Source organism: Anomalospiza imberbis, chromosome Z (assembly GCF_031753505.1).
Source record: "Anomalospiza imberbis isolate Cuckoo-Finch-1a 21T00152 chromosome Z, ASM3175350v1, whole genome shotgun sequence".
NCBI classification, from domain to species: Eukaryota; Metazoa; Chordata; class Aves; order Passeriformes; family Viduidae; genus Anomalospiza; species Anomalospiza imberbis.
In genome coordinates this window covers 7,069,236-7,097,104 of record NC_089721.1, presented here as the reverse complement: position 1 = coordinate 7,097,104, position 27,869 = coordinate 7,069,236, and the positions used below count along the sequence as shown (strand labels likewise).

Here is a 27,869-nt window from a genome sequence, read left to right as displayed (position 1 = left end):
CTGCGGAAGCTGGCCAGGAAGATGATTCCTGGCTCCCGGTGCCCGCTCCTCCAGGCCAGAAGGGTTTTCCTGGCTCCCGGTGCCCGCTCCTCCAGGCCAGAAGGGTTTTCCTGGCTCCCGGTGCCCGCTCCTGCCGGCCAGGCCGCCTCAGGCTCTCGGCAGGCCACATCCAGGATACCCACCCCGATTAAGCATCAAGTACCACAACCGGGATCTGTAGCGCGCAGGCGGCCCCGCGCTCGCCCGCCTGAAGGCGAAAGTCCGTCCCCCTGCCCCGAGAGCCGCAGTTTTGGGGTGAAAGGCGGTGATTTCGGCAAGCCCGCGCTGCCCGCCAGCCGCGCCGCCATTGCTGCGGAAGCAGAGCGGCGCTGCGGACACGCCCCCCGCGGGCGGGCACGGGCGGCGGGGCCAATGGGAAGCCCCGCGCTGTCGTGCGCGGCCAATAGGGAGCGGCGCTCGGCGGCCGGCGGGGCGCGCGGCGCCGCACGCGGTGACGAGGGCGCACGTGGGCGGCGGCCATGGCGGTGAGGGGCGGCGGGTCCGGGCCGGGGGATCGCGGGGCTGGTCCCAACCGATCCGAACCGATCCGATCCATGCTGTGCTGTGTTCTCCCCGCAGGGCTCTCCGGAGGCGGCGGAGGAGGCGGAGCAGCGCCCCGAGCCCCCCGCCGGGGGCGCGGTGCGGCGGGGGAAGAGGGCTGCCCCGACAGCCGCAGCCCCGCAGCCGGCCAAGCTGAGCCGCGCTGAGCTCTACAAGCCGCCGACCAGCGAGGAGCTGACCCAGCTGAAGGAGACGGAGGATCTGTTCCACTCCAGCCTGCTCCGCCTGCAGGTCAGCCGGGGGGGCCGCGGACTGCCCCACGGGGGGAGCGCGGGGGGCTGCGGGAGCCCGGAGTCGGAGATGACCTGTGTTATCAAGCTGTCTGTGTTAGGTGAAGATCAGCTGGTAACTAGGTCATAGACTCATAGAGCAGTTTGGGTTGAAGGGGCCTTTAAAGATGGTCTAGTTTCAAGCCCCACCAGGGTCACCTTCCCCACGACCACTGGGTTGCTCAGAGCCCCATCCAGTCTGGCCTTGAACACTTTGAGAAATGGGGCACCCACAGCTTCTCTGGACAACCTGTGCCAACACACTCACAGGGAAGAATTTCATCCCATTTTAAAATCTAAACCTACTCTCTTTAAGTTCAAAGCTGTTGCCCCTTTTCCTATCACTATATGCTCTCATAAAAAGTCCCTCTCCAGCCTTCTTGTAGCCCTTTTACGTACTGGAAGGCTACAGTAAATCTCCTCAGAGCCTTCTTTTCTCCAGGGTGAACAATCTGAATGCTTTCAGCCCTTCTTCATAGGAGAGGTGTTCCATCCCTCTGATCATCTCAGTGGCCTCCTCTGGGCTCACTCCAGCAGGTCCCTGTCCCTCCTGTGCTGGGAGCCCAGGGCTGGATGCAGTGCTCCAGGTGGGTCTCAGCAGAGCAGAGCAGAGGGGCAGAATCCCCTCCCTGCCCTGCTGCCCACGGGGCTCTGGATGCAGCCAGGACACGTTTGGCTCTCTGGGCTGTGAGTGCCATGGCCGGGCCATGTGCAGCCTCTCACCCACAGCACCCCAAACCCTTCTGGGCAGGGCTGCTCTGGGTCTGGTCATCCCCCAAGCCAAATTCAACATCTTGCACATGGTCTTGTTGAATCTCATGGCCCACTGTTTGAGCTTGGCCAGGTCCATCTGGATGGCATCCCATCCCTCAGGTGGTTCTAGCATTGGTGATTTTTATGTGGAACAGCTTTGATCTCTTAGCTACTTGCTGCTGTCAGTGGCAGGATCTCTAGGGCCTGGTTTGTGGTGGGAACCTGTGTGATTGTTTCCTGCAGCTAGTTCACTGTCATACAAACAGCATTCCTGAGAACTATGCTTCTGTGAATTACATCAGGTTTTTTTTGCCTGGACATTGGTTGGGATGGAGATGATTGCAATCCAGAGCTCACAGAAGATGGCAGTAACTGATCAAACTGCCAGATCCAGGCAGGGTTTATGGAGAGTTCAGTGTCTCCCCCACTTCACCAGCTGCCCTTTGCAGCAGGCTCATGGCTGGTGCTGGAGAACAAGGTAAAAATCAGGAGTAAATCAGTGTTGCAGCTGCCTTTGATGGTCCCCTTTCCCCCTACAGATCGAAGAGCTTTTGAAGGAGGTGACATTGAAGGAGAAGAAGAAGAAGAAGATTGATGCCTTCCTCCATGAAATTAACAGCCTTCTGAGCGCCATCCCAGAGACTCCAGAAACTGAAGTATGTTCCAAGCTTATGGAAGAGGTGGCAAGACCCCTGTCCTGGATGGAGCAGGAGCAGGCTCTGCTGGTGCTCTACAAGCAGAGCTACTCATTGACTGTCTCCCTTAGGGGTTGAAAAATAATGCTTTGCTTTTTCTTCAAGGAAAAAGGGGGGAGATTGTCTTTAAGCTCTGGTTGCAGCTGTATGGGGAGAGGGGTCTTGGTCCCTGCACATCTCCTGTTGTTGATTCTCAGAGCATTTTGTGTTTTATGTCTGTTCCCAGCTCACTGACCAGGCCTGGCTTTCCAAGGACGTGAAGGTCCCATTCCTGCAAGTGCCATTCAACGTCAAGGGAAAGTTCCGCTTTGTGCCCCCAGCCGAGCTGAAGGTGGTGGGCAGTTACCTGCTGGGCACCTGCGTTAGGCCAGAGATCAACGTGGACATTGCAGTGACCATGCCACGGGTGAGTGGCCATGCCACCTCCTAAATGGCTTGGGGCCTGCCAGAGCCCTGTCCTCTCCTGTCCTCCATGACCCCTGCCCACTCCATTCCTCAGTGATATGACAGCATCTGGATATGCGGGGTGACTTTCACAAGGAGCTGGCGAGTGTGGTCTGACCTCTTGCTCTATCAGAGCTTGCAGCTATTTGATCTTAGTTCCTCATGAGGATCTTTCTTCTCTCTGCCTGGATGGAACATTGCCAGGGAGATGCACCCAATTGCACTTCCACTGCAGCTCCCAAGACTGTTAAAGGGAGGGAGATGTTTGGAGCCTGGTAACCTCCCCTTGCTGTCCAGCCTTAATTGTAAGAAAAGCTTGAGACCAAGCACACCCTGTTTGGCTGCAAGACTGCCCTTGTCTCCTGCAGTCCTGGAGCTCAGGGAGCCAGCAGCAAGTTCCTGACCAGCTTAGAGCTCCTTGATGCTGAGATAGGTTTGCCTGTGGGGCCAGGGAGAGTTGTGGGTGGTAGGGTGCCTCAGGCTGAACTGAACTCAGCAGGCAGATGAGGCGGCATTGTCCTTTCCCTCTCTTCCCAGGAAATCTTTCAGGACAAAGATAACCTAAATCAACGCTACCACCGGAAGAGAGCCCTGTACCTGTCCCACATTGCCCAGCATTTGTCCAAGGAGAAGCTCTTTGGCAGTGTGAAGTTTGCCTACATGAACAGCAACCATCTGAAGCCCATCCTGCTCCTGAGGCCTCAAGGTGGCACTTGAGCTTTGCTCTGGTGTGGGGTGTGACAGGGTACTGGTGTTGGGTGGAGGGTGCTGGTGGTGGTGTCATACCATTTAACGCCTCATTGGAGAGGCATCAGTCTGGGGCTGCTATCACAAGTGGTGATAAATTTTGGGTGCTTCTCATCTGTTTTCTCTCTTTACCCAGAGTCTAGTCCTCAGGGTCTCTCCCCTTCCCAGTCCTTCTCTGCATCTTGGCTGGGCTCTCCAGCCTTGGCCTCATTGGCTGGCATATCCTGTGGGTATTTCAAGGAGTAAAAAAGTAAACCCTACAAAACAGACCTGTATCCAGCACTGCCCTTCCTTCCTGCTCTCCCCAGCCCTGTTCCCCAGTGTCCTCCTGCTTTCCCCAGGAGCCTGTGTGCAGTCTGTCTCTTCCCTAATGAGATGGCTGGTCCCCATGAAAGGGGATCGTGAGATGCATGGGGTGCTAAGTGCTGCTTGTTCCCACAGCCCTCAGGAGATAGTGGGTTGGGGTCTGGGACAGATGTGGTATGGCAAGGCCAGGACAGGCAATGATGCCAGACTGAGCAGTGGGGAGGAGAATGGCTTCAAGGTCATCACTGGCTCTAGGATGTGGTCACTCTCTGCTCTGAGATGATTTCCACTGCTGTGGGACTTTGCTGGGAAGGAGCTTTTGCCTTTGCCCGGGCTGTGGATGCTCCATTTTCCCAGTTTAATCTCTGACATCTCTTCCACCTGTACATCTCCCCTCTGGTGCTTACAGGCAAGGATGAGAAGATTGTCACTGTCCGACTCCATGCTTGTCCCGACTCGGATCTCTTCAAACCCAGCCGCTTCTATCCCAGCAAGAACAATGTCCGGACTGCCTGGTTCATGGAGCAGAGCACCCCCAAAGAAGGTATGGCCTGGGCTGGGGGAACATGAGGCTGTTTATTTCAGGCAGAGACTGCCTCCAGTGCATGTGGGTGGGTTCACTGCAGCCCTTCTCTTCGGGCAGGTGGTTGGTGGTTGGGTCCGACATGCTGTCATCTCTCCATACAGGAGCCACTGAGCCCCCGACCCCACACTACAACAACTCCATCCTCTGTGACACCGTGATGCTCTCCCACCTGCATTTCTTGTCTAATGCAGCCACAGACTTCCCAGGCATGAAAGATGGCCTGGCCCTCCTCAAAGTTTGGCTGAACCAGCGGCAGCTCAGCAAGGTATGTCCTTTGCCAAGGTGGGCTCTGCTTACCTGGCTAACCTGCCTTTGGCCTGCTCTCCTTCCTGTGGCAGAAGGGTGGTGTTTTGGTCCTGATGGGTGGGGTGGTGGCTTGTGGCTTTGCTTTGAGCTGTGTTAGGATGGGTTCTTCATGAAAACCCAACTTGTGGGTTGCCATGGGGTTGTGATACCTCTGTTTTCACAGGGCTTGGGGTGCTTCAGTGGCTTCTTGATCTCCATGCTTGTTGCATACCTGCTGATGAAGCGCAAGATTGTCAAGATGATGAGTGGCTACCAGGTGTTGAGGAGCACTCTGCAGTTCCTGGGTGAGTTTCCAGGAGTCTCTAGGGACAGGGAAAGGTTGGTGTCTCTGCACAAAGCCTGAACACAGTGGGGGAAGAGGTAGAGAGGCCATTGTGGCTTTTCTTTTATGCTGAGCTCCTGTGGGTGGGATGGACAGGAGGGGATGAATCAACAGAGCAGGGCTGGATGGTGCATCTTGCAGGGAAGTGGGGAATTCCCCTCATAAGGTGGAGGCCAGCATTGTATTGTAGTGCTGTTGACGTTGTGAGACCTTGGTGGTATGGACACATAACTGTGCCACTGTCACCAGGGGGAGAGATGTGGATGGTGGTGTGACTTGTTCCTTCCTGTCTGTCCACAGCCACCACTGACCTGAGTGTGACAGGGATCAGTCTAGCCAAGGATGCTGATCCCTCCCTGGTAAGCAGCCCTCTGAGTGGTCTTGTGCCTGTGTCTGTCTGTATTGGCTCTGCTCCTGCCGACAGGGATGTGCCTGTTGCAGGAATGGCAGATGGCAACAATTCTGTGGTGTCTTGGTGCGTGTGATGTGCTGCAGCACTAAGGACTGTGTTTGCTTTTCCAGCCTGTCCTGGATGATTTCCACCAGGCATTTGAAGTGGTCTTTGTGGATCCCTCTGGACTGGTCAATCTCTGTGCTGATATGACTGCCAGCAAATACCACCAGGTACTGCGCAGGTTGTGGTGGCTTCTTGAGTTGCTGTCCTAGGAGTGAACTCAGACAGGCAGAAAATGGTTAGATGTCTTTGAGGAGGATGTAGGATCAAGGAAGTGCATTCATTGTGGTTTTCTAAGCTTTTAACATCTCCAGCTTTGAAGCTTGGAGATGTAGATGTAGTGCTGCATTGCCAGTCTTGCTCAAGTGGTGTAAGAAAGTTGTTTCCCTCTTTGTGTGCACCTTTGGGTGAAGCTGTTTAGCAGATGTAACTGTTCTGTAGGAGAGAAAAAAATACTACCTTGATGCCAGGGATATCAAGAAGGGACTGTCTTGCCAGCAGTGAGAGATGTTTGATACTTGGCTTCATGCTAAGGACAGATACTGGGATGAGGTGTGCTGCTGACCATGGAACTGGGCTGGCCCTGGTTGATGGGGCAGCACAAATGACCACTGCTGGAGGGATTTGCTTTCCTTCTCCCTTTGCATTTATACTCCTGCACTGCCTTCCCTCCTTGCTCAGGTCCAGTTTGAAGCCAAGCGCTCTATGGAGATTTTGGATGATCGGATGGTGGATGGCTTTCAGGTGCTACTCATGACCCAGAAGCCCATGCTCAGGACCTTTGACCACATCTTCCAGTGAGTCTCACTGTGCTGGTGGGGTAGTGCTTAGGCAGCCTGCTCAAAGACGAGTGAGCTGCTTCTGGCTTTGGTCTGTGTAAGATTTGAACTTAACTGGTGGGAAGTAGCTCTGCTAAGCTCTGAAATAGACACTGGTGCCTTCTTGCACCAGGCTGTTCCACTTTTACTGTCTAGATAGCCTCCCAGAGGAGGGGAGCAATGTTTAAGCCTTGGGAACAATGACCAGCATCTCCTGAGATGCCAGAAGGCATTCTTGTAGCACCCATCGTGGGCTAGGACCCTCTCTTCCCCATTTTATCCATCCTCTAACAGAGCCCTCTCTAAGAAAGGATTTGGTGCCAGAGGTAGGTGACTACTTCTCTTCTTCTCTGTAGCCTGAAGCATGTCTCCAAGCTGCAGGGTACCTGCAAGAAGATGCAGCTGCTGAATGAGCTGATGGATCGGGGTGGGAACTACGTGGCTGCGGCCCTGCCCTTCGTTGTCTCACTGCTGGCACGTGGTTTGTCCCAAAGAGCACAGCTTGTGGCTCACTCCCTGCCCCAGGTCCCTGAGGTAATGCAGCTTGGCAATTACACTGCATCCCTTGCAGTTTGTGGGGTCTCAACTCTCTCTTGTGGCACTACAGAGCACAGGGAGGGCATCCCTGCTCATTGGGGAAGGAGACAGGCTTGTCTCCTCTTGATGGGAATACGGAACCTGAGGCCCTGCACTGGGCTGTGGGATGCAGCTGTGTCTGTGGGATGCACTGGGCTGTCTTGCTTGTTCTCGGCACAAATCCTGGTCCAGTAATGAGGCAGGATGAAGACAGCTTTTCTTGACATTGAGGAGACCTGTTAGATGAGACTTTCCCTGTCTATGCTTGTCTGGGAGAACAGAGCAGGAGATTCATCTAGTACCCCAATATCCCAGCAGCTACTGCTCCAGAAACCTCATCTCTCCTTGTGCCTCATGTTCATAATTTTCCCACAGTGGCCAATTGATGCTGAGCCCCCAAAACACAAGGATGTTGGGCCCCTGACGTTTGGCCTCCTGTTTGTCCCAGAGTTTGCTGCCAGCACGCTGGAGAAGGGTCCTCAGGCTGATCACCCCGAGGTGAGGAGAGCCCTGCTTGTGCTGAGTAAGAGCAAAGCTGGTGCTGTGCTGTGGTTGAAGATAGCTGGGAGGCTGGCTAGTAATCTTGGGAAGGTTTTGTTTGGCCTAGAAATGACCTTTGTCCCTGCTCTGGCTTGGTCAATGTCCCCCCACAGGCCTTGGAGTTCCGGACCTTCTGGGGAGAGAAGTCAGAGCTGCGTCGGTTCCAGGATGGCAGCATCTGTGAGGCTGTGGTGTGGGAGGCCAGCACTGCCTGCCAGAAGCGCCTCATTCCTGAGCAGATCATCAGGCACCTGCTGAAGCTGTAAGTTGCACTGAGCAGCAGCTGTGGGTTGCTCCATGTGTCGCTCCTGCCATGTGTCCTGTCCCTGGTGACCCCATTGTCAGCTTCATGCTTTGTGGGGTGTTGTGGGTTGTTTCAGATTTGTGAGATCATTTCAGTTGTCCTAAAGTTATGAGCTGCTTCCCAAGAATGGGTGGGAAGGGTAAGCATCTGCTGTAGCCTCTGCTGGATGTAATGCAAAAGGCAGGGAGGCAACATGGTCCTGCCCTTACCATGTGGATATGATGCTGGGACACTCCTCAGAGCTGGAAGAGAAGCTGTCTGGACCTTGCAGGACATTTTTGTGAAATCCTTTGAGAGCTTGTAGTGTTTCACAAGATTGTGTCTTCCCTATGGCATTGGAATTTATACCAGCAGTTTATACCATCTGCCGAAAGTGAGGCCCTCTTGCACAGAAAGGACCGTTAGCCTGTGCCTCTTTGTCCTAACTTGAGGATGTGTCTTGTGAGGGAAGGCTGCACATTGGTGGCTTTGGCTTTGCATCCTGTGAAGCTGCACAAGTTACTGGTCCTCTGTGTGTGAATTACTTGGGGAGGTAAGAAAGAGAGCAAAGACAAGGGCAAGGCTGTAATGCACAGAGATTTGTTTTTTCACCAGGACCTTCTAAAGAGGGGGGTTGCTCATCCTTGGGCTGAGCAGTGTCAATAGGATTAATAAGCTGGCATGTTGTAGCTCTAATGCTCTGTTGTCTTCTCCTGCATAGCCATGCGGACATTCCTGAGTCCTCCATCTGCTACCCAGGAGCCCTGCTGGAATCTGTGATCAGGACTGGGAAAGAGGTATGACTGCTTCCCTGATGGGGCTGGGGCTCTCTCCAGGAAGAGCAGTGAGGGAAGGGCTGTAGGGAGGTCATTCGAGTGGCACTGAAGCAGCTGGGTGGTTCCCAAGAGAATGTCGTAAGGGTAAGGATCTACCAAGTCTTTCATGGCAGCCAGTGCATAACTGCTGAAATCCTCTTGCTTTAGCATCCCCCAGACCTCATTTTCCCCCGCATACACTCCACTGTCCTGTTCCCGCTGCTTTTGCCCCTCTGTCCACTGCCTGAACATATATTACTGTCCCATGGTGCTCCTCTGGCTGCACCTCTGAGGTACTGCATCCTTCAGGACATGGGCTAGACAGTTCTGTACTGCCATCCCTTAGGTCCAGCTGGCAAACCCAGGAAAAGGAACTTTCCTGGTGTATTGCAAAGTGCTAGATTGTGCTCCCTCTGAAAGTGCAGCCAAAACAAAGAAACTCCACTTTCAGACAGAAGAGATGCATCTCAGAGGCTGGGAAATGTCCCTCCTTACAACTTCTGCTTTTCAGCTTGTGAAATTAAAGTCTGGAGATGAGCCATGAGCACTTTGGCACACTTCGTTGATCTTTTTTACCAATGCCTTAGGATTTTAGTGTTAATATTTTTCATATATTTGTAATCCTGCAATTCTTTAGTGTTTAACTCTAAACTCCATATAGAGTGTTAGCTACTGTCTTCACATTTTCGTTAGACAAAACAATTCCTCTCTAGGCCTGGAAATCAAGGGCACCTTACTGTCTCAGGCCCTGAGAAATGCAAACAAAAGTAAGTTGGGGAGGGAGCAAACTTGGGGTAAATGTCTTCATTATCTGAAGATGTAATTGGAAGATTAACCCCTAATGTGCAAATGAACCAAACCTACAAAAGTATGAAAACTTTTGGTCATGAAAACACGACCCATTGTCCATTTTGGGGTGTAGCCCCTGAGGGGGGCTTTATCTGCCCGAAAATGTACCTGAAGGCCCTTCAATAAATATAACTACGTTTTATTCCCTTAATTTTATCTAGCCTCCATTTTTAGGTAGTTCCAAAAAGGCATCAGTACAATTAGCTCTTTACCTGGTTGTTGGATGGAGGAAGAAATTGTTTCCTTTCCACTTTTTCAGATTGAAGGGGCACACATTTGGTGGAAAGAATCTCCTGTGCCAGGACCAATTGCAGTCTGGGCGGAGCTGGGTGTTAGATTTGGGATGAGATGCAGGTTTTCACAGCCTTTTGTGTGGTGAGGCAGGAAGGTCTGTGTGCTGTGTCCCTTCAGGCTGGTCTGGGGTTAGCAGGGCTGATACACCCCAGTCTGATAGGGGATGCATTTTCCTGGAGCCTGAGGGGTTCCATTGTTGCCAGTCCTTGAGGAGCAAGGGAGAAAGTTGCTGTTGAGTGTGGGGTGGTGGGTGCAGGGTACCTGCTCCTCCATCTGTTTGTGTGCAGGCAGCCTGGGGAGCCAGCAATGTGAGGATGTGTAGGATGAAGGCAGAGGAAGGGTGCAGCCACAAGCAGGACAGGGTTTGTGGTTCATGGCACGCCCGCAGAGGGTGCTGCTGCTCCGCCAGAGAGCCCAGGTTGGAAAACTCCAGGCAGGTTGGCTCCTTGTGTGACTCAGCTGCCTCTGAGCTGTGTGGTTTGGTGTCACTAATGTGTCCTCCCTGTTCAGGCTGCTCTGCTGTTGTCTGGGGAGGTGGGTAAGGGCAGCACCAGTTCTTTCTCTGGTGGTTCTCTGCTGCCCTCTGTGGGGTTCCTGTGATGCTCTGAATGTCTCCTGTCTTTGCTTTTGCCACGTGCCAGAGCTCTGCCTTGGCTAAGGATGTAGTCAGTGGAGTTTTCTGTTAACTGCTGCCTCTGTTGGTGTCATGGTAACTGCTGGGGAGACAGTAGCAGGGCTCTTACCTTGCCAGTGTATGATCTCTTTATTCCCCCATCATTCTTGGCTTCTCCTTTACTATAGTGACTGCTGGCAGTACAGCTCTTGGTGCTGCCTTGGTGTCTTGCAAAAGAAAAAATTTTATTTGCCTCTGGGATACCTGAGGCTGCTGGGGAGTCACAGACAGCCTTTCCCTTGTCTTTGCTCTCTTTCTTACCTCCCGATTTTGCTGAGCGCTCTTGCCAGAAGCTGCTCCCTGGAGTGGCAGTGCTGGCTCCTCAGAGCTTGGTTGTGATGCCAGCCCATGAGGGAGGTGAAGCGAGTGCAGGAGCAGGAGAGGTGCTTGGAGAGGCTCCCTGTGTGTCTGCAGGCAGGGGGAACAGGCGAGGAGGCCATGGTCAGTGTTGTCTGCTCCTACGATGACCTGAGCCGCAAACTGTGGAAGCTGAAGGACCTGCCGCTGACGGTGACGGCTGTGCAGGGTGTCCATCCAGCCCTCCGGTACACAGACGTGAGTGTCCCCCCATGCGTGGGGGTCTGCAGGGAGCTGGGGTGAGGGAGGACTGAGAAAATGAGTCACTCTCTGGTTTTGTGGCTCCTGAGAGCCCTTGGGGCAATATGGTGCCTCTTCTTTGCTGTTCCATCCTTTGGGCTGGCTGTGCACAAGCTGACCAAACCCTCTGTACTGGAGGGCTTTGCTGGTGTGGGAGGTTTGGGTGAGGGAATACACATTGCCAAGAGGTTTCTGCTCCCTGTTCTCAGTTGCTGGGTGGCTGTTCTCTTTCAGGTCTTTCCTCCCATTCCTATGAAGCCAATTTATTCCTTCCATAACAGAAGCAAGCACTTCCTGCTTCCGTCAGGGGAGAAACCCTGCCCGGCCTACATAACTCCTTTGAAGAGTAAGTGGGATGAGATGTGAGTGGGAGATGATCTGTTGGAGGGAAGTGGAGGCAAACATCAATCCTGGCTCTGTTATTGCTGACTTGGTGTGCTACAGGCAGGAGCAGAGCCCTGACTCATCTCACCCTTGTGCTGTAACCTGTAGTTCCAGACACCCCTGTCCAATACCTTGTTTCTCTATAGGATTCACTGACCTCCTGCTATCCCTTTGTCCCCAGTTATCTGCCACATGGAAGGCAGTGGACAGTGGCCACAGGACAAAGGAGCCATCCAGCGCATCAAGGCTGCTTTCCACCTCCAGCTGGCTGAGCTCCTCCGGCACCAGCACCAGCTGGTTTGCAGACCTGCAGTCACCCACACTGACGTGTACAAGGTAGGGGGATCCTGGGAACCTTCTCCAGGCCTGACCTTACCAAGGTGGGGGGCTGTGGCAGTGGTCGCACGGGACAAAAACAATATTTGTAGGGTGGGCCTAGGAAAGAGTGTAGTGAGACTGCATTGATGTCAGGATGCTGCTGATGTATCCCTGAGGGGCAACATAACACCCATCATGCTGCTTATGTCACCATCAAGCCTGACTTTGCCTTGTGCTCCCATCTCAGGACGGCTACGTTTTCCGTCTCCAAGTAGCCTACCACCGGGAGCCCCTGATCTTGAAGGAAGTGGTCACTCCGGAAGGGATGCTGAAGTACCAGGACACAGAGGAATCTCGTCAGCTCGAGCTGGAAATGTTGCATCTGCCCTATTTAACTAGCTCGCTGCATGGGTAGGTGAGGCAGAAGGTACCTGAGGGGTCAGAACATGGGACATGGCTGGAAACCAGCATGGAGGTGCCCTTGGATCCTGAAGGATGATGGTGGGTAGAGGAGCTTGCTGTGGGAAGTGACCCATCAGCCAGCCTTGTGAAAAGCGCTTTGGAAGGATTAAGGGAAGGATGCAGGTGTGGGTGGCACCAGTGGTCACCCTGAGGTCACTGGTGTGGGGAGACAAATATTAAAATGCAGCATGGTTAGAGAGGAGCATGAGGCAGCATTTTCCCTTCTTCCCCCCAAAATCTCAGCATCTGCTGAAAGTCTCTGTGCTTGTGATACTGTGTAACTGTTCCTCACAGACTTTTGCCCCGCTCTTCTTTTTCACCAAATGCCAAGAGGCTGTTGTGGGTCCTGAGCTGTGTGGGCTGAGCAGTGGCGTGTCTCCCTCCTCACAGGCTCCAGCAGCAGCACCCTGTGTTTGGCAGCACTTCCCGGCTGGCCAAGCGCTGGATCAGCGCCCAGCTCCTGAGCGACAGCATCTCTGAGGAGTGTGTGGACCTGCTTGTGGCATTTCTCTTCCTCCACCCAGCCCCCTTCACACCACCCAGGTGAGGATGAGGAGCCCAGGCTGGCCCGATGGGCATTTAGTGCCTTTCATTATATGGCATGGAGGAAGGGTGGGATGCTGCTCAGGTGGGAGGTGTTGGAAGGGTTCACAGCAGGGAAAATGAGGCCCCTGTGCTGCCAAAATACTGTCCCAAGTCCTGTTGGGAGTTGCCAGAGGAAATGGGGACACTTAGCACTGAGGGCTGTGGCTTTCCCTACACTGTGCACTGCAGAGAAAGGGGGAGAGCAGGTAAGGCTGAGAGCAGGTGTCCTTGTGGCCTCTAGGTGCTGGTGGCACACCTGCAGGGTTTCTTGTGCCTTCTGGGGGACTGGTGAGGCCCCTTGTTCTGGGGGAGATGGCCAGGAGAAGCAGGGTGAGGGCTATGTTATGGCTACCAGCATGCTGGGGCTCCTGGATTCCCTAGGAAGGATGTTATGGTGATGATGGCAGCTCCAGCCTCCCTTCCTCCCGGAGAAGGCTTCCAAGGGAAGGACGAGGGGTTGAGCCCTGAAAACTGAATGAAGCAATGTGTTGGTAAATGCTGACCCCAGGCAGACAGATGTTATGGGGCCCGGAGGAAATGAAATGAAGTTAAAGGAAATGTTTTTCTTCTGTGTGGAGTCAAAAGGTTACTCTGCCCTGCACTTGGGGTGCAGTTTCCTTTCCCAAAGTAGCAGGAACAACAGTTTGATGCCTAGAATGTTTTCCTGTCTCCTAAAATAACAGAATCCCCATCTTCCCAGCAATCTGGCTTTGTGCACATGTCATGTTGCAGGGAAAGAGGCACACTGGGAACTTGGCTGGTGTTCAGACCTGCACCAGAGATGGGAGCAGCCCTCTCTCCACCTCCTCCTTGTTCCAGACCCAGGAGTCTGGGTGGGAAGAGCATCAGGAGATTGTGTAACTAGTGGGGGTTGAGGGGGGCTATGATTTATGTTTTTCTGGATTCTTTTTCCTGAGGTAGGAGAGAAAAGAGGGGGGGGGAAGATTTTCCCTGGAGATTTGGAAAAGGGGAAGTGTCTCAAATTCATTCTGAACTTCCCTTTTCCATCACAGATATCCCTTGTTGGGCTGCATGTGGGTTGGGCCTTCACCAGGTCACCCCCTGGGGCAGCCCTTCTTGCTGCCAGGAGAGCAAATGCTGATGTTGAGTTGTTTTGTCCTGCCTGCAGCTCTCCACAGGTGGGGTTCCTGCGCTTCCTCAACTTGCTGGCAACCTTTGACTGGAAAAACAACCCTCTGATAGTCAACCTAAACACTGGCCTCACAGGTGAGCAGGCAGTGGGAAGGAGAGCTGCAGCATGAGATTCTTGAGCCCTCTTTGGTCAGTGCCTGGCTCCACATCTCTTGGATACATCATAGCTTGTGCTGGAGGCAAGGAGATTTTCCACTCCCTTGCTCCTGTCCTGTCATGTTTTCACTTGCCTGCAGGATGGGTTTGGTTGTGCCATGTGTGGTTTTATTTTTTTCCCTGCCTGCCTCTGAAGAGATGGGTCTCGGTGATCGTGCCCTGCTGCTTCTGGTCTTGTTGAAGTCTGTGACAAGCGTGGGTGGTGTTGGATGTGGTGTTGTCTTTGAAGCAGTCTGTTCCTGCCCTCTAGTGTTTTGTCTGTTGATTGTCTTGGATACATGCTGGAGCCACAAGAGACCATGGGATTGTCTTGGCTCTGCAAAGTCATGGGGTGGGGGAGATAGTTACACCCAGCTTTTAAAGCTGATTTGTAAAAAAGGTAAAGGTGTTTGGGAGAGAATTGGGTTTTGAAAACTGATATTTTCCAACGTGCCCTCCAACTTATTTTAATGAACTAAAGAGCTATTTTTTCCCCACCTGAGGGAAAATAAAAGATAGAACATTCTTTAGATAATACAAACTGTCACTAGCTTATAATGTGAGTTTCCAGCTTGTGTCAGTCTCAGTACCTACCATGCCTGGGTGGGGTTGGAGCAAAGGTCCACCTAATGGGAGTGAGGTGCAAGCCAGAGGTGGAGGAGCTCTGGTTTCACCTGGACTGTGGGGTCAGGAGGTGGGAGAGGATAAATCCTCTTGTGCTGCCTTTTCTTGGCTGTGATGGTGGTGAGGTCAGCGGGTTGTGGATGGGGCAGAGCGTCTCACCTTCTGCCTGCTCTCTCCAGATTCCGACTGCACGGAGATCAAGAACAAGTTTGTAGCAGCTCGCACTCGCCTCCCTGTCATGTTCCTGGCCACCCCCAAAGACCAGTGGAGCTCCATGTGGACCCGGGAGCGCCCCTCAGCACAGGTGAGCTGGGCCATGTGTTCCCTTGCCTCCGGTGGCTGCTGGCTCGGGGCAGTTCTCTGCTCCTAGTGCTAGAGCCAGCTCTTAGAGCCCCGTGAGGGAGGGATGTCCCTGTTACATCCAAGACTGCCAAGTTTTACCCTCTGACTTCCTTCCCTCCCCAGATCCTGCAGCGCCTTGTCCTACTCGCCTCGGAGTCTCTCCGTGCCCTGGAGGAGCAGCTCATGGACCCGCTCAGTGACCAGGATGGGAAGGTAACCCCCTGGGGCAGCAGCACAAGGGTTTTCAGGCTCTGGCTGAGCAGACTGGGGTTTGGTGGTCGTTGCTGGGTTGTATTAGGAGATTTCAGGATGTGGCCGTGGGGTTGCCCTGGGTTGTAGAGCTGCCATGATGGGAGGAAGGAGGCTGGTGTCCCTCTTTGCCACACTACTTCTGGAGGACCCAGCTCTGCACTGCAGCTGGGGGTGACTAGCACAAGTTTATTCTGTATTCTCTGGTTTTCTTGGGACATGAGCAAACCTGCAATATTACTGTGCCAAACCAGTTGTGTGTCCATGACTGGATCAAATGGTTCCTCTGGGAGACTTTTCTGGAATAGCTGTGGAAATCTGGCTTGTGTGCTCGACTCTAACCAAGCTCAGGGTGTTGAAGGTTTTGGCAGGACAGTACCAGGCACTTTAGGAGGATGTTATTTTGGCTTGAGTGGAGGAGTAAAGCCCTATGGAGTGTAACCCTCTTCAGTTTCTCAGTGATTTCATTCTTTAAGTAAACTGAAACATCCATTACTGCAATGGACTTCAGAGATGTATATTTATTTGCCCTTTGAAGGGAGATACATGTGTTTTGAAGGGTAGTTTGTTGGTGTACTAGGTAGTGAACCAGGAGATTGAATCTCAAAGCACTAAAGAAGCCAAGCAGTGGTTAGATAATGGCAGATTCACATTAGGGACAAAAACCCCCAAACTAAAACCAAAACCAGAAAGCAGCACACACAGTGGATTTTTTTCTGCCTAAGCAATATGAAAAGGACTTACTGACACTGCTTTCTCTTCTGCTTTATTTTGCACTGGAAGTATTATGAGATGAAGATGTACTTGGCAGTAGCAGTGTATGTTACAGGGCTGTGAAGGACTGAGGCATGTCCAGTGTGTTGCAGTTGCGGTGCTGGCCCAAGACTGAAATTCAAGGGGCACATTGTGAGCTGGGGATGGTTATCTTGTAAAACAAACTGTCACCTGGCCAGAGCAGCCTCCCAACACCTTGACTCAGCCTCCTTGGGACTCCTCCTTCCTCCCTTCCATTGCAGTAGGAACATTTCTCATTGCCATGGAATCCCTCTGGTCTGTGCCAGTGTCCTCCCAGGCCTATGATGTTCCTTAGGGATAAACATGGGATGCTATTTCCAGGGTAGAGCTTAGGACAGGGAGGAAGGAAGAGCCTTTCCAGTTTAGTTTGGAGTTGCCTCCTGTATCTAAGAGAGTGCTGCAAGCTGGTTTTGTCTTTGCATTTGGGTCTCATGGGGATGTGCTTGCTGTCATGAAGATGCACACAAGGTTTTGCTCCCAGGGTGCACACAGGAAGCCATGGACTTGATCACTGGGTGGGACAGAGATCTGTGTGGAACAGAGCTAGGACTGACTCAGTGCTGGTCACTGATGTTCTTCATGTGTGTTCTCCACAGCCTGGCTGTAAACCATATCCAGGCAGTGGGTTTTCTTCCAGTGCCAAGATGAGCAGTGTCCCATGCCTCTGTTCATGTCTCTGCATCATTTGTTCCATTTGAAAATGTACACATAGTTTTAAGTTTTTTCCATTTTAATACAGCTGTATCCACAGCTAGATCCTTCCTGTCCAAATATTTACATGTCTGGGATTGCTCCCCTCCATTAACAGGATTTTGCTCTCACCCTCTGTCTGTTTGATGGAAGATGCTGTTGCCCTCTGGGGCAAATTCTGGTGGACAGATGGGGCCATCCCATTATTAAACAGCTCCTTTGTCCCCTGTATGTTGTTCAGCTCCTGTTGGCTTCTTGATTCCCCTCTTCATCCTGAGACTCTGCCATGTGTAGTGCAGTTACTATCTCAGCTCACCTCTCTGTCCCTCTCTCAGTTGCCCACCCCACTAGCATTCACTTAGGTAGGCTTCCTGGGGTCTGTGGCAAACTTGTAACATCAATCTCACAAAAATTTTGCCTTTGGTTTACTGCTTCCTAAGGAGAAGGAGACAAAATGCAGACAAGGACTTGGGAAACCTCTCTTGCCTCTCCTACCTGCTTGTTTCCTGTATTGGCTAGCACTGTTTGTTTCTCCTTGCAGATGGTCTTCCGCCCTCCTTTGGACTTCTATGATGTCCTGATCCACCTGAATCCAAACCAGATTCCTCGACTCCTGGAGAGCGTGGACCGGCCAGTGAAATCGGTTTCCCGTGGCGTGGTGAAGAACAGCTCTGCCATGAATATCCTCTTTCCTGTGGTGGATTATGACCCTGTGCAGTTGTACCTCCAGGAGCTGAGAGTAAGCATGGCCTACTGGGGACGCAGATGGGGTGCCTAAGGGGGAGCTTCCCTCTGGCTTTTGGATTGTCTGCTGGTGCAGGACGTGGCTGGTGACATCTTTAGCTATTTGCCTGGGCTGGGCATTGCTTTTCCAGCAGAAGTCCTGGTGAATGCACCACCTCCTGCATGGAAATGGGAGTGCTGCTGCGACGTGAGGATGAGTTCAGATTCAAACCACCAGGACCTTTTGCTGAAGAACATTGTATTCAGCACAAAAGTGTCTTTTAAGCCATGTGTCTCCAGTTAGTTAACTCACTTTTCATAGCTTCTTCCAGCAGTTGGTGTGCATGATGGGCAGTAGCCACACACAGTTTCAGGGTGGAAGTTCAGGTATCCATGACATGGTCCCAGTAAGCTTTCTGCTGTTAGGCCAGTGGTTGTGTGAGCCAAAGGAGATCAGTATTGGTCACAGAGTGGTTTTTCTGTGTTTGGCCACATGCATAGCAACAGAGGAAGATGGTGATACGGGAATATGGAGAACGTCAGTACCCAAAGTGGGCAGAACATTGACCATGTTATTTTCCACCATAAGGCCAAGCCAAAGCCTTGGCAAGCTGGGGCGATATGCAAGGGTCCTGGATGACAGCAGTGATCCTTCCTGGATGTGGACAGCCTGTGCTTTGCAGTTGTGCGGCACCTGGCACTTCCCAGCTTCAGATGTGGTAGCTGGATTAAATGTTAGTGCTGGGTGTGCAGAGACATAGGGTTGTGGTGCCTTCTTGTCAAAGGGTGCCTTGACTTTGAATTGCCATCATCCCTTACTGATAGAAGTGCTATGAGCAGTGTCAGAACTGTGCATGGAAATCTAGGCTGGCTGTGGCAGGAAGGAGGCTGTGGAGGTCTCTTGTCCTGTTCCCCACTCAGAACCAAGCCAGCTTTCATGTTAGAGCAGGCTACACAGAACCAGTCCTACTGGATACTGTCTGTGTCCAGGGATGGGGATTTCCTAATTCTCTGCCCCAGTGTTTGGGCACCATTGAAAAAGTGGTGCCTGAATTGAAACTCCAGTTTAGGCTGGAAGATTCTGGGCCCTTTCAGTTCAAGCTCCTCTTTCACCTTAACTTGGTACCTTAGGAACTGGGCAAAGAAAACTTGTAAGGGTTTCTTTGAAGGTTTCCTCATCCTGGACACAGCCCTGTTACCCCTCAGTTTGCATGCTAGCCCCAGTGCATGATAACCTGTGCCCATGGGAATCTGCTGCCAGGTCTGACAAGGTGTAAGCTTAGTCCTCCTGTCACCTGCAGCAGCCTGGGGCAGTCTTGGGTGGTGAGGAAGTGAGAGACAGGGATGTGTGAAAGGCCTCATGAAACTGAGGAAGACCACACACAATTTTCCTGCAAAAAGCACTGCTTCCTTGGCTGGAAGGACATGTGGGAGAGGGGATGCCCAGTGCTCACCTCCCTTTGAGAGGGAAGGTGGACCTGGAGGTCCTGCAGACATGTTCTGGAGAATACTAGGGGATTTCTTGGGGAAGAAGAAAGGGGAGAAGCATCCTTCACAAGGATTTTAAAAGGGAGGAGGAAGCAGATTTGGAACTGTGTACTCTTTCACTTCCCTTTCTGGTGTCTCAGGAGTCATATCAAGACCAGCCCCTCGCTTTTCAATGATGAGTGTTTGACCTGCTGCCATGAAACCTCAGCCAAGAGGTGCAGATGTGGGTAGGAAATGGAATTTTTTAAAGTCTGAAATCCTTATAATACCTAGTCCTGGAAGTGGGTTCTAGAGCTGAATAGAGCTTTTCAGCAGTTACCAAGGTGCTGGGAGATACATGAGAGCAGAGCCTCTGTATCTCTGAAGGAGTCAGGGCTAAGCAACTCTCGTGGAAACCTGAAAGAAAGAATAATGTTTGCTTGAAGAGAAACTGGAAGATGCTGGATGAGCTGACTGGGAGAGCTGTCTCTTTGGGGAAGCTTGCAGCAGGTCTGGCTGTAGATTGAGGCAGTCAATCAGGAAACTCAATGGGGCTTATAGGGTTTATTTTTATGCATTTAGACAAGTTGATGTGAGTAAGTGGCTCTGGAAGTGAAAGGTAGAGAAAAGGTTTTCCTGGAAAGCAGCTTTCATTAATCTTCAGGCAATTATGATTTACTTGGTCCAGTAAATAGTGTCATCCAGGTTACTTGAATTTTTACTGCTTTTTACTGCCTGTTTTTATTAATACAGGTTAAATAGATTGGGAATTTGGTTTGGTCAGGTTGCCAACTACAGCTGCTTCTAAATCCAATATGCTAACATCCCAATGAAGAAAGATGGATATGAGCAAAGGACACTGCTTGTTGGAAGCAGTGTTGATTCTCCTGGCGTCCCTTGTTCTTTGACGTGAGGGTTTTTAGAAGGGAACAGATCAGGACCTGGTTGCAGCTTTCTCTGAAGAGTGAGCTGTGGGGCAGAGAGCCCAAAATCTGTCTCAGCATCTCTGTCTGAGGGGCTTTTCTTTGTCTTAAAGGCTCTTTGATAATGTTTGTTCTATTGTGGCTATCATATTGGAGGTACCTTCCAGTAACAGTTTGCTTGTCATTAATAGCATCAGGATCAGTAGCGGGCAGTCCTGAAGGAGCTGGTCAATATCTGCTTTTTTAGGCAAACAGGTGTTTATTTTCCTGGAAAAGTCACAGAGGTGGTGCTGCACATGGTCTCAGAGAATTCAGCTATATCCAGTTAAGTTGCAAGACCTCAAAAGCTGATTTTGCACTGCAGGACCACTGCAAGCCGGTGATGCTGAGCTGTCAGTAGAAGCTACTCCATCCATTAGAAATCATCTGGCTTCATATTTCAGTGTATTGTTGTTGTTGCTTCAAGGCAAGACCTTTTCATCGACTTCGGCTTTCCTTGGTAGCCTCTCCAGCACCTTTTTATTTCTTCTTCCCTGGCTCTTGCTGCTCTAAGTAGTGTTAAGCTCTTCCTTGTCCTGTGGGCTGGAAGCCCTGGGGGTGATCCAAACCCTGCAAGAAGTTGGTGCCAGAAATTAGTGTGGTGACAGCAGTGAATCCTTCTGAGAGAACTTGGATGAGAAGGCAGTTTGGACACAGAACTGACTGGCTTTGATTCAGAGTAATTTGCTCTCTCTTAACAGCAAAAACCACAGAATTGAGCAACGGGGCTGTAGCCATGGCTGACAGTGCAGCCATGGTGGGTTTGTAGCAGCAAAGGGATACATCTGCCTCACAGATGCTGTGGGATTTTGTGTTCTTCTATGGGTAGAAAATAAAACATCTGCTCTTTACTGAGATTTCCACACGAAAACAGGATTTAAATGTCTGGTGTTTTTATTGAATTGAGAGAGGCAAGAAGTGGCTTCTTCCCCTAGTTCAGACTAATAACTAGGAGATCCACTCTTCTGTCCAGCCTGTTTGCCTCTGTTAGAGGGTTTAGCAAGGCAGTAGTGCTCTGGAGCTGAAGGATTGCTGTGTGTCTTTTCCAGGGAGCTTAATCAGAGTAGAAAATGAAAGGAGAAGAGGTGTTGAGTCCCGACTGCTTGAATTTTTCTTGCTTCAAGGAGATGTGCTGCAGGAACTGGCCTGAGCTGCTCTGGTGACTGGGAGGCTCTGGGTAGAGATGAAAGACTGGCTGTGGGATTCAGGCGGCAAATTCTTCAGTTCCAGAACAGATATAATAGAGAAGGCCTGTTCTGTGATCCTGTCCATACGAGAAGGCTTTGCAGGTACACACTCTTGAGGGAAAGCTGGTGCCAGACATCCCACAGAGAGGGCTTCCCTGGACATTCAGCCCATCAGCAGCCTCCCTGCCACTTACAGTTCAGAGCGCCTTGTAGAGCAAACCCTGGGTTGGCTCCTGGTGGGGATTCTCCAGCAAGGCTAAATTAAAGTTATGTCTCGAACGAGGCTCCCGTTGAGTCTCTGTCATGGCTGCTGGTCTGTGTTGTGGTGGCTGTGGAGCTGCAGAATGCCCCTGTGTTTGCTGGGGATGTGGTGTGAGAAGGCTCAGTCTGTGCAGCTTTTGCTCCAGGGTGACTTGGCTGTCCTCTGGACTCGAGACCATTCAGAGGACACGGGGCTTGTGGATATGCTTGCCATGCCCATCTGCCTGCATTCTGGAGCTCACAAAAGCCAAAGGCTCTGGTCACCTCCCTGAGCTGGTCACTGATTGTGGGGTAAATTGGGTGAAGCTGCCTGTGCCATGTCCATCTGCCTGTCTGTTATGGCCATTAATAGACCTCACATTTACTGGGTCTTTGGTGTCACCAGGTCACTGATGGGATGTGCTGTCATTCCTGAGATTTAGCTTTCTTGGGCTGTACATGCTGGAGGAAGAGCTTGTGGCAGAGAAGCTCTCCATTTTGTGAGATGTTTTCTGTGTGGATGAGCAGGAATATGTTTTCTGCTTTACAATAAACATCCCTCTAAAGTAACGTTTTGCATTCTGCTGTGTCCAGTTCTGGCCCCTCATTTTGGGAAGGACATTGAGATGCTTGAGTGCATCCAGAGGAGACAACAAGGCTGGTGAGGGGCTTGGAACACAAGCCCTGTGAGGAACGGCTGAGGGAGCTGGGGTGTTTAGCCTGGAGAAAAGGAGACTCAGAGTTGACCTTATCAAACTGCCTGAAGGGTGGTTGTAGTCAGGTGGGGTTTGGTCTCTTTCTCCAGCCAGCAACTGACAGAAGGAGAGGACAGTCTCAAGCTGTGTCACAGGAAATATAGGTTGGGTATTAGGGAAAAGTTTTTTACAGAAAGAGTGATAAAGTACTGGAATGGCCTGCCAGAAGAGGTAGTGGTGGATGTGTTTAAAAAAAGACCAGATGTGGCACTCAGTGCCAGGGTTTAGTTGAGGTGTCAGGGAACGGGTTGGACTCAATGATCCTTAAGGTCTCTTTCAAACTTGTGATTCTGTGGTTTCTTGCACCTTGAGGCAAACCTATCAGGAAGACTTGGAACCCTTTCCTTTCTTCCTCCCATGGTGTAAAAATGTGTCTCTTGCTACTGCATGATAGAGAATTTTTATTATCATTAATTCCTTTCTGTCTCCTAAAATATGTAAGCTGTGATTATGTGATGTAGCTGCAGCTGGTGAAATCTTTCCAGGTCAGTCTGCTCCCTTCCTGTTTTGACTGACAGGGCTGACTGCTCTTATGGTGACACCAGGTAGACAGGGAAAAGGTGAAAAAGCTCTGTGGGCTCTCATGTCAGGCAGGAAACTTCCTATCTGGATATGCACCTTTGGAAGGACAGAGGTGTCAGGAAATCAATCACCTGCTTTCAGGGCTGCAGAGCTGCCCCCAGACCCTTAACATAGTGCCCTGAGCTGAGGGTGGGTACACATGTGTGTGCCCACTTGCTCAGTGGAGCATCAGCCCCATGTGCTCCTGGGGTGAGCTGACAGGGGACTTGTGGCTGCATTTCTTCTGTGTTGGTAATGCCCTCCCAGAGGCTGTGCAGGGTTTGTCATGTAGGAAGTGACAGAAGACTTTCATCTCAATGATTTGGTGGATTGACATGTTTGCTGATGCAGCCAGGAGGACATGAGTGGCTTCTTTCCTTTCCACATTTCTTTCCTGCTGCCCCAAAGCCCCAGGACAAGGATGTGTGTGTAGATCTCAGGTGGAAAAGTTTGCTTAGTTTGAATTCAGTTTGAAACCTTTTATCAACTGAATCCCAAGCCTAAGGGTTTCCTTTGTCTTTTAAAAGAAAGTCTCAGAGGTAGTCCCAGCCTAGAGTTACTTGGACAGTGCTCCTTGCTGTGTTGGGTCATGGGGGAGGCTCTCTCTGTGTCACATAACTGGGAGCACCAGGGCAGGTCACAACAGGGTGACAGAGACCTCGAAATGTTAACCATAAATGTAGTTGTTTGTTGGGAGTAAGTAGCTTTAATAAGGTTTTACACTGGTGGGTTCCTTGCTAAGAGCACTTAAAATGCTCTGAACACTGAGCAAGTGTTTATTGATGTACTTGCCTTCTGAGCTGCTGTTGAACCAGGAAATGCTACTGTAGGACACATTTTTGTGTGCAGAGATCTCCCTAAAAGGCTCTTCCAGCAGCTGTGATGCAATGAGCCTAATCTCTTGGTAGGAGCAGTGAAAAAAATGGGTGGATAAAGGGTCAGATGGAAAACCTATTCCTAAACAATGTAGATACTTAAACAGTAGATACTTAACAATGTAGATACTAAACAACTAGTAGATACTTAACTGAATTTCACTTAGCTCATTGCAAAATCCACTCTTCAGATGGAGCTGCTTAATCTGATAATCCCATTTTAGATCCAGGTATTGTTTTACTCCCTACATTTCTCCACCCTTTTTATTCGTATAACCCAGATAATTTCTTACAGAGCTTGTTCTAATCTTCTTCCAGGTGCCATATACACCTTCTCCCTGGACAATGAGGCCTCTCCAAATTGAAGCCCTGAGTTTGTAGGTCCCCCATGTCTCTGTGAGATGGGAACCAGCTGTAGGTTTTGTTGATGACAGGGATTTCTGTGGGCCTTGAAAGCTGAATTGCAACCAAAGATAGAGCACCTGGAGAAGTGAGCAAACATAGTCTCTACCTTTTCTCCCTTTTCTCTGAAACTTTTTCTGGAAGAAGGTATTTGCAGGCTCAGACAAGTCCAGTAACACTGGGCAGAGAACCTGGGATGTGGAAAGGAGGGTGAACTGTTTGCTTTTACTCCCCAAGCCTTTGAACAAACAGGAGTGTAGTGACTAATACACCTGACCCTTTTAATGCTGCCATTTCCCAAGAGCTTCTCAGCTTGGTTGGCCAGCTTGAAACATTGTCACATGAATGACACTGGGAGCAGAACAAATGCTGAGATTTCGAATTGGATGCCATCCTTTTAACATCTGCCCTCTACTCCCTGCTGTCTGGGGAGAAAAAAAAAAAACCAAACAACAAACCTGCTGGGTATCAGGCCAAACTGTGGTTTTATTGGGAAATTAGCTGAGCATGGGAGGGGTTTTTTACTGCAAATGCTCCTGGCTTCTGTCCAGTAAAATGCATCTGTTAAAAATACTGTTCTCATAAGGAGCATCGCGTGGCGCTGAAGACCTCGCCCTGCAGAGTAGCTGGGCTTTTTCAGGTTCTCACATGTCTGCTCCCCTTTGGTTCAGAAAGCTGCACCTTGGCGGTCAGCGTGCCTTGAGCATTATTGCCATTCCTTGAGCTTTCCCTCCCTCTTTGTCTAAAAAAAGAGGAGTTTTCCCTGTTGACTGGGCTCTCAGCATAACCTGTTGCTCTCAGTGTAGAAATGCCAGGGTGGATTGCCTCTTTCTCAATGTATTTTTAGACAGTGGTTTTTCTAGCCAGTTTGGTGAAATAATGCCTTGACCAGGCTTGCCCCTGTGAAAGCCCATGGAGGTGGATGAGTTGGCAGTTCTTGGGATCTTTCCACCTTGATGACCTGATTTTATTGCCCTCTGTGAGGGCAACAACAGTCCAAACTCAAATCTGTCTCTGAAGATTGCAGACAACACCATCCCTTCTTGCATATCAGGTCTGTATTCTAAAAATGCCACCTTGCCTTTTAGGATCACTGGTAACACCAAACCACTCTACCTTTTTTTTTTTTTTGTACTGCAGTCCTGGTTATGTCCCTACAAGAGCCCATCCAAGCTTGTCTTTGATGTCGATTTTCTTTTCATGCACATCCTTATGAAAACCTCATGATACAATGATGCCAGCAGAGACCTCTCTTGGTAAAAGCAGGGAAACTTAAGGTGATGGAGAAGAAGGCTGAAGAGGGGGCAGAGGGTCTGTGTTCTGGGTGATAGTTTGTTCCAAGGCTGGTGAAACCGTGTGCAGAAGCTTCTCCTGTACTGATTCCAGGGACTGTTCGCTCAGCCTGGTAAATATGTCTTGTTGCCTGATGTTGATCTGCACCAAGATAAAGGTGTATCAGGGAGCAGCTGCTTGGCTGTCTTGGTCAGCTTCTTTCAGGGTACACGTCTCTCAGTTATCAGCACATTGGGTGATGAGCTGTAGGGCCAGACTTCTGGCTTCGAGAAGTTGCTTGCACAAAGCATTGTTTCCTTCTGCTGGGATCCTCATCTGCCTCCTTGCAGCCCTGGGAAACCAGCTGGTGTGGGCTTGGGGGAAGCCAGACTGGGCTTTAGTCATCCCTTTGTGCAACATCTCTCTTTGATCTCCCTGCCCAGCACCACCAAAGGAGATGTTCAGTGACACCACTTCTGAAACACAAGGGGCAAGGAGGACAGATTGCTGCAGTGTCTCCTTTGAGCTTTCCATCTCTTTCCTTCCCACAGAACATTGTGTTACTTAAAACCTCTGCTCTAATGTTTCCTTTTTGGATAAAGTGCTGACAGCTCACGTGGGGTTTGTCTTGGTGGAAGAAGCAGCTTTGATACCTTGGTTGCACAGATTGCAGAGGTTGAAATGCTGGTCTCTGGTTTTGTGTTTGTCTTTGGTGCCATGAAATGTACTGTGGCAGGACTGCCTGCTGGGTAGGGCCTGCCTCTTTCTGTCTCATGCATTGTGAAATCTTGGATATGGTTGCTGGACACTGGGAAAGTACAGCTTGGTAGTGCCAGGTCAGCTGATGGAGGACCACTCAGTGTATTGTCACTGAAGGGTCACTGTCCTTAACCTGTGTTTGTTTTCTACACAGAATGCCTTTGACGATCTTGCCTTGTTCTTCTATGACAAGCATGGAGGGGAAGTGATTGCAGTCTTGTGGAAACCTTTGAGCTTCCAGCCTCAGCCTTTTAAGGTGAGTTTTTGTCCATGTTTTAAGCTTCTTGTTACTTTTATGCCCTGAAAGCTTGAAGGACTTTTTTTTTTCCTGTATAGTAGTTGCTTTGTCCGACTCTCATCAGCCCCAAAGCCCTTTGGGAAATTGAGATCATAGTTCTGTTGCTTCTTAGAAGGGGAGAAACCAAGACAGGGCTGTGGTTACAGTGCCTTCAGTCATCAGGAGAACTGAGAGGGGAAATAGACTACCCCATTCTTGTGGCTTCAGGATCTTACCAGAAATACTCAGCCCACAAGAAGCCTAGGTCTAGAGTGCCCGTGTCCTCGTTGATGCATGGAGCTGTTTTCCAGCTGCACTGTGTGGGTTGGCAAACCCTAGAGGGTGGTTAAGCCAGGTGTGAGGCATGCTGGAGTGATTCATGCTGCTTTCTATGAAGGAAAGACGCAAAGAAACCGGTTACTCATGGCTCGGAGCTGGCAGCCCAGGCTTTTCTGTCAGTCTCTGGTGATTTATCTCCTCTCTCTTCACGGCCAGAGGGCATTGGCCATTCTACCTGGCTGCTGTTGTGAAACCCAGTTATTCACAGCGGTGAAACAGAGGAGGAGATGCTTGCATCGGAGCTGAGTCTCGCTGGATTAAACACAAGGGTTTTGTTTTTGCCACTGTTGGAGCCAAGGATATCTTCCCACCTGAGGTCTTGACACCCACCAAAGAGCAGAAGCAGCTCTTACTCAGCCTTGTGCTGTGATCCCTTTTGCATACTCCTTGTGCCCTGCTTACCCAGGCTCTGCCATGCATCTGCTCACTTGTCATTCCACCATGCCTCTGGCCATTGCTTTGCTTCTTGACTTCCCAGTCTTTGGACTGTGGCTACAGGGTAAACCCTAAAAGTGGCTGGAAGGGTCACTTTTGCACTTTGTTGGCTCTAAAAATGAGCACTGATAGTGTTGAGATGTGCAACTTGTGGAGCTGGGTGCAGTGGTGTAGCAGGGTTTGGATGTGACAAGGCAGGAGAGGAACTTACTTCTCTTACTTGGGGCTGGCAGAGCTTGCCATGCAACTCTGAGTAGGTGCTCCCATTCATGCAATATTTTCTGTGTCCTGCAGGTCTCCAGCATGAAGGGAAGGAAGGTGACAACTCTTAACAATGAGCTGGTCTGTGTTCCCAATGTGGAGGCAATTCTGGAGGACTTTGAGATTTTGGGTGAAGGCCTGGTCAAAAGTGTGGAAGCTCGTACAGAGAAATGGACTATCTGAAACCACTGAGAGGTGTCAGAGTGGCCTGTCTTCAAGCAGTTTGTTACCTCTGGGCCTGTTCCTTTCTATAAATCAGTCCTAGAAGAGCCTTTTAGCTTTCTAAATCTCAGAACTGTATGTTTTACTCTATTTATCTTTATAGATACGGTTCAGAAAAGCACGGGACCTGTTATTGTTTTCAAGAATACAGATGCTTTTTTTATTTTGAAGAAAATATAAAGATGGGATAAAGTTTTTGAAAATGTTCCTGTTTTTTGTTCATTGTAGGAATTGGAGCTGTGTTCATATGAAAGTGTAAAGGTCTGAAAAATATGGCTGAAGTGTGAAATGGAAAAGCAGTTTCCTAGTTTGGTAGGGAGTTTATGAGATGCTGCTATTGTAGGGGCTAGCAAAACCCATAAAACCAGTTGTTAAAAGAATGACCCGGTTATTCTCTGCTGCTCAGCCCTGGTGAGGCATATTTGGCATGACTGTGTTCAGTGCTGATTTTCCCAATATAAAGGAGACG

At 50.6% G+C, this 27,869-nt stretch overlaps 1 protein-coding gene across 1 annotated transcript; it reads left to right on the top strand.

Moving 5' to 3' along the window:
* Nucleotides 1-422: 422 nt before the first annotated feature.
* Nucleotides 423-27,604, top strand: NOL6 (nucleolar protein 6). Its single transcript, XM_068176809.1, has 26 exons — nucleotides 423-524; nucleotides 619-831; nucleotides 2,162-2,278; nucleotides 2,544-2,723; nucleotides 3,299-3,467; nucleotides 4,224-4,358; nucleotides 4,502-4,665; nucleotides 4,870-4,990; nucleotides 5,329-5,387; nucleotides 5,551-5,652; nucleotides 6,164-6,279; nucleotides 6,657-6,834; nucleotides 7,252-7,374; nucleotides 7,530-7,678; nucleotides 8,421-8,496; nucleotides 10,745-10,885; nucleotides 11,162-11,273; nucleotides 11,493-11,647; nucleotides 11,877-12,040; nucleotides 12,482-12,634; nucleotides 13,806-13,903; nucleotides 14,767-14,891; nucleotides 15,053-15,142; nucleotides 17,205-17,402; nucleotides 26,021-26,122; nucleotides 27,212-27,604. The coding sequence occupies exons 1-26, from the start codon at nucleotides 519-521 to the stop codon at nucleotides 27,359-27,361; spliced, it is 3,396 nt and encodes a 1,131-aa protein (XP_068032910.1). The 5' UTR covers nucleotides 423-518; the 3' UTR covers nucleotides 27,362-27,604.
* The last annotated feature ends 265 nt before the right edge of the window (nucleotides 27,605-27,869 follow it).